A 12,314-nucleotide genomic window follows, 5' to 3' on the forward strand; every position below is an offset into this window, starting at 1 on the left:
CAGCAAAGCGTTAGCATGAAACTCCAAAAACAATAAATGGACAGCATGTATTTTTATCTACTGAAGGTCTCATTCCTTATCTTAAACTTAGCACCACAGCTCTGCCTTGCCCTCATTCCCTCACCACTTTTTTAAACCACTGAAAAAAGCCAAAGCTGATCATTTGCTCCTAATACCCCTCCCTTCAGAAAGGTAAAAAATATATATCCTTATCCTTTCTGTCATCAAAACCTCCTTTTCCCACAGTCAAGCTAACAAAATCTTGCTTCCTGGATTCCACAGGCCATTTCCATCCATAATAGTCCCTTCCCTTAATTCCTATGATCAATATGATTCATTTTATAATAACGTATCTCATGTTGTCATCCAAACTAGCTTAACTGTTCTTTAAAAGCCTAGACTGGTGGTCAACAACACAGTGAGGGAGTATGTCGACAAGATGGTAGAATACATCTCTCCCCATGGATGTATTGGGAATACATCTTCAGATGCAGAATTTCTCACCGAGCAGAAGTCCCTGACCACCCTAAAGTAATATACCGATCCATGAAAACTCGGTAGGACCAAGGAAGGAGGAGGATGAGAGAGAGCAGGACCAATCTGCAGCCAGGGATGGGAGAGCTGAAGCAGGGGGGAGATCCCTGAACCCAGGACCTTCGGCTGGAACAGAAGGGAAGCATCTAAAGCTATCAGAGAGTAAGGCAGCCAATCTGTGATAGTCTCAGTGGAGTGAGAACCACACAGCTCATCCGTGCCGCGGCCCTACATACCCCGGACAGGGATGGGAATCCACCAGAAGGCGCAGCGGGTGGGAGCTGGAGAGTGGGGGCTGGAGGGCAATCCGGGGGCGAGGGCTGCTGCTGACTGCGGGGAGACAGCCGGAAGGGACGGGAGAAAAGAAATCCACGGCGGGGAGTGCCTTCGGAGGAACGCCGGGCAGCCATGAAGACAAGGCGCTACTGCTGAGTCACACGCAGGGGGAGGAGCCATCACGGACGCCTCTCTCCGCACACACGCCTGACAGGCAGTGGTCAGCACGCAGCTGACCAATGGAGAAAGACTCCAGAGAGGGCAGTCCTTTGAGAGCCTGCTGGGCTCAGCGACAGAGAAGGACCCCAGCCAGGCTGCCCTTTGAGTGCCTGCTGGGCTGAGCAACACAGAAGGACCAGCCAGGGAGGTCCTTTGAGCAGCAGCTGCCAGGAGCTAGAAAGAATCCTAATAGAACCATATCTCCTGCATCTGCGGCCACTGGCTTCCCTGTGGGCCTGGCACAGCCAGGGTCCCCACGATCCAAGCTGCCACACCACCTCTATGCCTGGTCCTCACTGGGCAGACCCAGGTCCTCTAGGGCAGCCTCAGAAGCAGACTCCTGTGGATGACCGACATGTAAGGAAGGGATAAAACCACAACTGAGCTCCAAGGGTGGACTGCCTAAGGAAGAGGATCAAAGTCTTTCCACTAGCTGTGCAAGTTACAGATTAAGCCCACATGATCCACTAGGTAGACTCTGTGTCGATGGAATATGCAGAAGGGCAGTGACTGTTCCCACAGGAGAAAAGACTCTAGCTCGGGCAGCTGTGGACAGTGGAGGCAAGCACATCCAGCAGCAGGGCCAGAGCAGGGTCAGATTAGAGCCTGAGCTGACCCCGCAGAAGGTCCAGAGATTAGCCCTCCCCGGTACGGAAGGCTTCCTAGGGAGGCGGAGGTGCACTGTGACTCACAGCAGAGGAAAGAACACTGGCCACTGAGATCCGAGAAAAACATGACTCTTCTTTTGATTCACTCCGCAGTTGTTTCTAGAAGTTCTTCACTCTCTTTTTCCTCTGCAGTTGTTCTTTTTATTATTATTATCTCTATTTAGGCTGTTGGAAACTTTTTAAAATTTCTTTTGTATATTTCTACTTTGGCTTTCTATGGATTTGTGTGGGGTTTTTTTTTTTGGGGGGGGGGTTCTTTTCTTATTGTTGCTTGTTGTTCAATTGCTAAGTTGTATCCAACTCTTTGTGACCCCCATGGACTGTAGCCCAGCCAGGCTCCTCTGTCTATGGGATTTCCCAGGCAAGAATACTCGAGTGGGTTGCCATTTCCTGCTTCAGGGGATCTTTCTGACCCAGAGATTGAACCTCCATCTCCTGCTTGGCAGATGGATTCTCTACCACTGAGCCACCTGGGAAGCCCTTTCTGACTAGTTTTTCTTTAACATATGTAGACCTTTTACACATCTCTATTTAACTTTGCTTTCCTATTTTTTTCCTTTCTTTTCTTTCCCACCATGTTTGCTCGCCTGCCTGCTTTGCTCCGTTCCTCAGCTGGCACTCTGCTTTGGCCTCGTTTTCTGTTCTGTGTTTTGTTTTGTTGTCCATTTTATTTTCGACTGGTTGATATCGTTTTTGGTTTCCTTTACTCACCTGATCTCCCTCTTGGACTTTGTTTTCTGTAGACTGTTGTGCTTTCGTGTGTGTGTGTGTGTGTGTGTGTGTGTGTGTGTGTGTGTGAGCACGTTCATTTGTTTTTGTCTCTATTTGTCTGAATTTGCTTTTATCATTTGTTTCAGCTTCATTTTTCTGTTTCTTGGGGAAGGGTTTTTGGTGTTTAGTTGGTTTGGGGGGGTTCTTTTTGGGGTTTGGGGTGGGTTTTTTTTGGTCTTCTCAGGGTTTTGTTTGTTTGTTTGCTTGTTTGTTTTCCTACCCTTTATTGCCAAAACAGTTTGTGGGATCTTGGTTCCAGAAGTTGGGCCTGAGTCTCTGGAGGGGATGTCTGAGTCCAGGACACTAGACCACCAGAGAACTCTTGACCACAAGGAATATTAATCAGTAAGCACTCTCAAAAAGGCCTCCAGCTGAATCCAAGACCCAGCACTGCCGAACTGCCTGCAGCACCCAGTCCTGGATGCCTCACCCAAATAACAAGCAAGACAAGAACATAAGCAGAGGGGCTGCCCACAGACATCCCACACCACCTCAAACAACCCTGTCCATCTGAGGGAAAAACTCACCCCCTCCCACTAGAACACAAGGACAAGTCCCTTCCAACATGAAGCCTACAAAAGCCCCTGCACCAACCTCATCCACCAGGGAAAGAGACCAAAAGCAAGAACTGTGACCCCATAGCCTGGGGAAAGGAAACCCCAAACAGTCAGTTAGACAAAATGAAAAGACAGAGAAATACTATGCAGATGAAGAACAAAAACTCACAAGACAAAATATACAAAGAGAAAATAGGCAAACTACCTGAAAAAGAATTCAGAGTAATGAGAGTAAAGATACAAAATCTCAATAATACAAGGGAGAAAATGTAAGAATCATATAGTACATTTAAAAAGGACCTAAAAGAAACAGAGAATAAACAAACAGTGACAAACAATACAATTACTGAATTTACAAACATTCTAGAATAAATCAATAGCAAAATAATTGAGGCTGAAGAATGGATAAGTGAGCTGGAAGAGAGAATAGTGGAAATAACTGCTGAAGAGCAGAATAAAGAAGAAAGAATGAAAAAAACTTGAGGATAATTGCAGAGACCTCTGGGGTAATATTAACTACAGCAACATCTGAATTACAGGAGTTCCAGAAGAAAAAGAGAAAAGTAAAGGGTCTGAGAAAATTTTTAAAGAAATTATAGTCAAAAACTTCCTATCATGGAAAAGGAAATAATTAAGCCCAAGAAGCACAGAGAATCCCCTACAGAATAGACCCAAGAAGAAACATGCTAAGACACATATAGATCAAACTAACAAAACTAAACACAAAGAAAAAATACTAAAAGCAGCCAGGGAAAAGCAACAAGTAACATACAAGGTAAACCCCATAAAATTAACAGTTGATGTTTCAGAAGAAAGTCTGCAGGCCAGTAGAGAGTGACAGGATATATCTGAAATAATGAAAGGGAAAACACTCAACCAAGATTACTCTGTCCAGCAAGGATCTCATTCAAAATTGATGAAGAAATCAAACACTTTACAGAAAAGCTAAGTTAAGAGAATTCAGCACCACTAAACCAGCTTTACAACAAATGCTAAAGGGACTGCACTAGGCAGGAAACACAAGAGAAGGAAGACTTCCAAAAACAAACCCCAAACATTAAGAAAATGTCAACAGGAACATATATATCAATAATTACTTTAAATTTAAATAGATTAAATGCTCCACCCAAAAGACACAGAATGGTTGAACGGACACAAAAACAAGACGCATATATATGCTCTCTCCAAGAGACCCACTTCAGATGGAGAGAGACACACAGACTACGAGTGAGGAGATGGAAAAGGATATTCCAAGCAACTGGAAATCAAAAGAGCGCCAGAGTATCAATGCTCATATCAGACAAAACAGACTTCAAAATAAAGACTATTACAAGAGGCAATAAAGGACACTACCTAATGATCAAAGAATCAATCCAAGAAGATATAACAACTGCAAATATTTATGCATCCAACACAGAAGCACCTCAATACATAAGACAAACACTAACAGACATAAAAGAGGAAATCAAAAATAGTAGGGGATTTTACACAACAATAGTAGGGGATTTCAATACCCCACTTACACTAATGGACAGAAAATTAATAAGGAAACACAAGTCTAAAATGACATATCAGGATAGATGGACCTAACATATCTTTAGCACATTGCACCAAATACAGATCTTCTGTATATACAAAAGAATAAACGTTTATAAAAATTTTTTCTAAAAGAATATAAAACTTTTTATAAAAGTTTTTATAAACAAATATAAAAAAGAATATACTTTTTTCTCAAATGCATATAGAACATTCTCCAGGACAGACCACAACTTGGGTCACAGATCAAGACTTGGTAAATTTAAGAAAACTGAAATCATCAATCATCTTTTCTGGCCACAACACTATGAGATTAGATATCAATTACAGGGGAAAATCTGTAAAAAACACAAACACATGGAGGGTAACAATATGCTTCTGGATAACCAAGAGGTCACTGAAGAAATCAAAGAGGAAATAAAAAAATACCTGGAAACAAATGACAATGAAAACACAATGACCCAAAACCTACAGAATGCAGCAAAAGCAGTTCTAAGAGGGAAGTCTATAGCAACACAGTCCTACCTCAAGAAACAAGAAAAAAATCAAATAGACGATCCAACATTATACCTGAAGCAACTAGAAAAAGAAGAACAACCAAAAAACCCCAAAGTTAGCAGAAGGAAAGAAATTATAAATGTCAGAGCAGAAATAAATGAAAAAGAAATGAAAGAAACAATATAAAAAAATCAATAAAATTACAAACTGGTTCTTTGAGAAGAAAAAAAAATTGACAAACCATTAGCCAAACTCATCAAGTAAAAAAATAAGGGGACTCAAATCAACAAAATTATAAATGAAAAAAAGAATGGTTACAACAGACAATGCAGAAATACAAAGGCTCACAAGAGACTACTGCAAGCAACTATATGCCAATAAAATGAACAACCCGGAAGAAAGGCACAAATTCTTAGAAAAGTACCATCTTCCAAGGTTGGAAAAGGAAAACAGAACTCATGAGCAAACCAATCACAAGCACTGAATTCAAAACTGTGATCAAAAATCTGCCCCCCTAAAAAAAATCCCAGGGTCAAATGGCTTCACAGGTGAATTCTATCAAATGTTTAGCAAAGAGCTAACACCTGTCCTTCTCAAATTCTTCCAAAAAATTGTAGAGGGAGGAACACTTCCAAATTCATTCCATGAGGTCACTGGCACCCTGATACCAAAACCAGTCAAGGATATCACAGAAAAGGAAAATTATCGGCCAGTATCACTGATGAACACAAATGCAAAAAAGCCTCAAAAAAAAAAATACTAGCAAACAGAAGCCAGCAACACATACACCATGATCAAGTGGGGTTTATCCCAGGGATGCAAGTATTCCTCAATGTATGCAAATCAATGTGACAACCATATTAAGAAACTGAAACATAAAAATCATATGATAACCTCAAAAGATGCAGAAAAAACTTCTGACAAAATCCAACACCAATTTATGATTTAAAAAAACACCTCTTCAGAAAATGGGCACAGAAGAAACCTTCCTCAACATAAGAAAGGCTATGCAGGACAACCCACAACAATCATTTTTCCTGTATGTGCATGCTAACTCGTTTCAGTCATGTCTGACTCTTCGCAACCCAATGAACTGTAGATCACCAGGCCCCTCTACCCATGGTATTCTCCAGGCAAGAATACTCGAGCAGCTGCCATGCCCTCCTCTAGGGGATCTTCCCAACCCAGAAATCAAACCTGCATCTCTCTCTTACATCTCCTGCATCGGAAAGCAGGTTCTTTATCACTAGTGCCACCTGGGGTGAAGAAATGAAAGCATTTTCTCTAAGACTGTGAACAGGACAAGGATGCCCACTCTCCCAACTATTATTCAACACAGCTTTTGAAGTCCTAGCCATGTTGATAGAGAAGGCAATAGCACCCCACTCCAGTACTCTTGCCTGGAAAAATCCCATGGATGGAGGAGCCTGGTAGGCTGCTAAGAGCTGGACGCAACTGAGCGACTTCACTTTCACTTTTCACTTTCATGCACTGGAGAAGGAAATGGCAACCCACTCCAGTATTCTTGCCTGGAGAATCCCAGGGACGGGGGAGCCTGGTGGGAGGCCGTCTATGGGGTCGCACATTCAGACACAACTGAAGCAACTTAGCAGCAGCAGCAGCAGCAGCCATGATCAGAGACGAAAAAGAAATAAAAGGAATCCAGATTGGAAAAGAAGTAAAACTCTCACTGTTTGCAGACGAACCAACAATAGACATAGAAAATCCTAAAGATACTATCAGAAAATTACTAGAGCCCATCAGTGAATTTAGTAAAGTCACAGGATACAAAATCAATACACAGAAAACCTTTGTATTCCTCTACACTAACAACAAGAAATCAGAAAGAGAGATTAAGGAATCAATCCCATTCACCACTGCAACAAGAAGAATAAAATACCTAGGAATAAACCTAATTAAGGAGACAAAAGACCTGTATACAGAAAGCTGTAAGACATTCTTAAAAGAAATCAAAGATGCCAGAAACAGATGGGGAAAGATACCATGTTCGCTGGATTGAAAGAATCAATATTGTGAAAATGATTAAACTACCCCAAACAATCTATAGGTTCAATACAACCCCTATCAAGTTACCAATGGCATTTTTCACAGAACCAAAACAAAAAAGTTCACAACATTTATGGAAACACAAAAGATCCTGAAAAGCAAAAGCAATCTTGAGAAAGGAAACTAGAGCTGGAGGAATCAACCTTTCTGACTTCACACTATACTACAAAGCTACAATCATCAAGACAGTATGGTACTGGCACAAAAGAGAAATACAGACCAACGGAACAAGACAGAAAGCCCAGGGATCAACCCAGGCACCTACGGGTGCCTTATCTTTAACAAAGATGGCAAGAAAATATAATGGAGAAAAGACAATCTCTTCAATAAGTGGTGCTGGGAAAACTGGACACTTACATGTAAAAGAACAAAATTAGAACACTTCCTAACACCATACACTAAAATAAACTCAAAATGGATTAAAGACCTAACTGTAAGACCAGGAAGTATAAAACTCTCAGAGGAAAATGGGCAGTACACTCGGTGACAGAAGCTGCAGCAAGATTCTCTGTGACCCATCTCCTAGAGTAATGGAAATAAAAACAAAAATAAACAAATGGGACCTAACTAAACTTGGAAGCTTTTGCATAGCAAAGAAAGCCATAAACAAGATGAAAAGACAACCTTCAGAATGGGAGAAAATAATTGTAAATGAAGCAACTGACAAAGGATTAATCTCTACCAGCAACTCATGCAGCTTAATATCAGAAAAACAAAGAACCCAATCAAAAAATGGGCAGAAAGCCTAAAAAGACATCCAAAGAAGACATATAGATGGCCAGTACACACACACACAATGCTCAACACTGCTCATTATGAGAGAAATGCAAATCAAAACTACAATGAGCTATCACCTCACACCAATCTGAATGACTAGCATCAAAAAATCTACAAACAATAAATGCTGGAGAGGATGTGGAGAAAAGGGAACCCTACTGCACTGGAATGTGAACTGATCACTATGGAGAATAGTATGGAAGTTACTTTAAAAAAATAAAACTAGCAATACAACCAGTATATGATCCAAGGGTCCCACTACTGGGCATATACCCTGAGAAAACCATGATTCAAAAAGACACATGTACCCCAAATAGTCATTACAGCTCTATTTACAATAGCCAGGGCATGGAAGCAACCTAGATGTCCATCAACAGATGAATGGATAAAGAAGTAGTGCTATACACACATACACATACACACACACACACACACACACAAACACACACGAAGCAACCAAGATGTCCATCAACAGATGAATGGATAAAGAAGTAGTACTACACACACACACACACACACACACACACACACACACTGGAGTATTACTCAGCCATTTAAAGGAACTAATCTGAGTCAGTTCCAGTGAGGTGGATGAACCTGAAGCCTGTTGCACAGAATGAAGTCAGTCAGAAAGAGACAAACAAATAGCATATATTAATGCACGCATATGGAATCTAGAAAGATTGTGCTGATGAACCTACTTGCAGGGCAGGAATAGAGATGCAGGCATAGAGAAGAGACTTGTAGACACGGCAAAGGGGAAGGAAAGGGTGGGACGAACTGAGAGATGGCACTGAAGCGTATCCGTCACCATGTGTGAAACAGGTAGCTAGCAGGAAGCTCCTGTGTAACACAGGGAGCGTGACCCAGCGCTCTGTGACGATCTAAATGGGTGGGACGGGGTGAGCGGTGGCAGGGAGGCGCAAGAGGAAGGGGACATATGTAAACTTATGGCTAATTCACATTGTTGTACAGCCAAAAGCAATACAACATCGTAAAGCAGTCATCCTCTAGTTAAAAAGAAATTTAAAAGAAAAGCCCAGACCAAGGCTTATACTTCTCTGTGTCCCACCTGTGATGCCCACAGTGAGGGAGCTGAAGTTTGGGCTCACTAAATCTCCATTTAACAATACAGTCAGTCCTCTGTATCTGTGGGTTCCACCTCTGCAAATTCAACCAATCACAGATGGAACATATTTGCAAAAAAATTTCAGAAAGTTCCAAAATGCGTAACTTGAATTTGAGGCACACCAGCAACTATTTACATTGCATTTACAATTATTCACGTAGTATTTATATTGTATTAGTTATCGTAAGTAATCTAGAGATGATCTGGAGGACGTGCAGATGTGCCTGGGTGATACGGAAACATCATTTTGTATAAGGGACTTGAGCATCCCATATTTTGTTATCTGCTGGTATCTTGGAACCAATACCCCATAGATACCAAGCAATGACTGTAATTACATTGATGTCTACATGAATTGATTTAACCAGTAATTTTATTTATAAAGGTAACAGTTGGGCCCTCAAGAGCCTTGGGAAATAGAGAGAGACTGAGGGCATTTTCCAGATTTATTTAAAAGGAAAGTCAAGACTAACGGGTAAGAAATTTGGCCAAAGTTAAAAAAAATGGCTGAAACACAGTTGGACCAAGAGTGCACTCACTTTACAAAAGAAAATGTTTAATAACTAGACTCCAGTCCCTCTGACAAACTTGCCCTTACCCTCAACTCAGTACTTTTCTGCACTAAATGAAAGGGAGTTCCCTTGTAGCATAGTCAGTTAACAATCTGCCTGCAATGCAGGAGACCAGGGTTCAATTGCTGGGTCAGGAAGATCCCCTGGAGAAGGAAACGGCAATCCACTTCAGTATTCTTATCTGGAGAATCCCATGGACAGAGGAGTCTGGCAGGCTACAGTCCAAGGGGTTGCAAGAGTCGCACACAACTTAGCGACTGAACTGGTGCCACCAAACAAAAGGTGCTATGCGTCAGCACTCAAGTGCAAAGCCAAAGGTAATTACTCAAATTATCTGGAAAACTCCTGGATTACTTTCTTCCCATTGCTAAAGCAGATGTGCCCTTAATATCCCAGGGCAAACCCATTAAGATTTTAACAGTTAAAAGTCAGAGAAAGGGAAATGCATAAAAAGAATTTTAGAAGCTTTACACTGAACAGTGACAAGAAACTACAAAGTGTTAATGACCCAGAAGCAGAATCAATTTTGTTTTTGATCTAAACTGTGTCCCTGTAACTGCTATAATCTACAGGCTCAGTGCTTTAACTTATGTGCTATTTCCAGCCACAGGAAGGAATTGGGTAGTCATTAAAAAACTGTCACATAAATAGCCACTTACCAGCTCACCTGGGAGTGTAATGGTGGACAAGTAGTAAAGAATGCCAATTTTATTTATTTTTCTCCTTGTAAACTCTCTGAGAGAAGGGGCAAGCTGGTAAATTTCCTGACCATTCAACCCTTAATTATTCATACAAGTAGATCCAAGAAGAGTCACAGAGAAGTCAAAATGAATAATAATAATTTTTAAAAAATCTTTTATAAATAGCTTTGTAATGAATTCAGATACTTCTAGCTACCTTCCTTCTTTAAATGACAGAGGGACCACAAGCCTGAAAAGCGGTAGAGCATAGAGGTCAAATACACTAGTCTTGGAGTCATGGGACCAAGGTCTAAGTACTTGAATGGAGAGTCACTAGTCATATAACCTCAAACAAGCTAACGAGTTTCCATTCCCTCATCTGTAAAATGAGGAAGCTAAAACTAACTACCTTGCCAGTTTGCGGAGAAGACTAAATGATACAAGGCATTTGTGGTATTCAGGACAGCACTTGGCAAATACTTAATCAATATGTCTTTCAGTATTGTTAGAGTTTAAGGACTGAAGGGAAAGAAAGAGGATGTACTCATGGTCGAGTGTATTGCAAAGTGATACACAAGTCACTTGAAGCCCAACTGCTGCTCCTCCAAAAATATCTGGGGAACATTCATGTCCTGTAATTGCTTTCATGAAAAGCAAGGTTTTTAAATAGCTACCTATTCTAGGAAAGCAAGAAGAGAAATTTGCTTTTCTTCCTACCTAAAAAGGTTTCCTCCCTATGTTTCTGGAAGCCTAGTTACTTGTCACACAGGTAGGGACCCACGGATCAGCCCAATAGAAGCCTGTAAGACGACCTAACCAGCAGAGAGGGTGAAACGCCAACATTACCTGAGCCCAGTGGTTTTTAAATACAATCATGCATGTTTCTGGGTCAACTCCCTGCAGGCTCACCGCCCTCTGGATTTTGCTCTCTGTCGCAACGGATGACATCATAAGCCTTCATAAATCAAATGCTCCTAAGTCATATTTAATTTTCATGAAAACTTGGTAGGCAGCCACTAATTTTCAAGGATCACAGTAGAAATGTAACATCTTCACATTTCATTGTCACCTTCTGAAACCTGTAATGACAATAACAAAAAAAATACATATTAAATAGGATATGATTAAATTAAAATCAAAGCATAGACATTCTCAAAGTCCAGCACTGAGCAAAATATCTACAAAATAGACATTTAAGCTCAATCCAAAGCCTTTCTTATATTTTTCTCTCATTTTGCTACTAAAAATATAAAATGATGCCTCCAAAGCTATATGAATAAATTCAAAAATTATTGAGTTTATTCTACTACCACCAACCACAACCCCCTAGATTATTATTCTAAACCATCCAAATCTAGTTTCAAGCAATCAACTACAATTATCAATGGTTGTGGTGTTTAAAAACACCAAGAAACAGGAAAATCTTTAGTTAATAGTGACTAAAATAAATAGCCTGACATAACTTAGGGGGGTTATAGCACAGTACCCTGACTGCCGGGTCCAATAATAACAACTTTTTTAAATCAGTGACTCTCATAATGGAATTTAAAACATTCTCAGTCATTTCATGGCTACAAACTAAGTTAAGGTTTCTAACTTCCCTGAAAAATAAATATAAAAATAGAATTCCAAGTAACCTTAACAAATCAGATAGAAATGCTCCATCAAAAACAAGACAGCGTTTACTTAGTGTAAGTAAAGCACAGCACACTTATCAATGAAAAGCAGCAGTATTATTTATCAATGAAAAATGAATTATGTAGATAAAATACAAAGAAAGTCAGATTCCAACAGAGTCGGTAAGGAGAAAAAAGATACTGAGGTCACAGAACATACAGAGAATAGTATCCAGTTGTGTGGAGCTAACTCTGACAAAAGCAGTAAGATATTAGTATTATCTCCTCAGTTTCATCAGCCCAGAAAAGGACTGAGTACAGAGATGGGAGTACCAGACCACCACCTTACCTGTCTCCTGAAAACCTTGTGAGTCAAGAAGTAACAGTTGGAACTGGACACGGAACAACTGACTG

The 12,314-nt window shown here is 40.6% G+C and overlaps 1 protein-coding gene across 3 annotated transcripts in view; it reads right to left on the reverse strand.

Annotated features, from left to right (window-relative positions):
• Positions 1–12,314, reverse strand: part of FHIP1A (FHF complex subunit HOOK interacting protein 1A) — a 296,802-nt gene that overhangs the window by 101,212 nt on the left and 183,276 nt on the right. For all 3 annotated transcript variants that reach the window (XM_069556706.1, XM_069556705.1, XM_069556707.1), the window contains one exon: positions 11,131–11,363. In XM_069556706.1, the coding sequence (XP_069412807.1) occupies positions 11,131–11,235 (105 nt within the window). In that variant the 5' untranslated portion in view covers positions 11,236–11,363. The remainder of the gene's footprint in view (positions 1–11,130; positions 11,364–12,314) is intronic.

Source organism: Ovis canadensis, chromosome 17 (assembly GCF_042477335.2).
Source record: "Ovis canadensis isolate MfBH-ARS-UI-01 breed Bighorn chromosome 17, ARS-UI_OviCan_v2, whole genome shotgun sequence".
Taxonomy (NCBI): domain Eukaryota; kingdom Metazoa; phylum Chordata; class Mammalia; order Artiodactyla; family Bovidae; genus Ovis; species Ovis canadensis.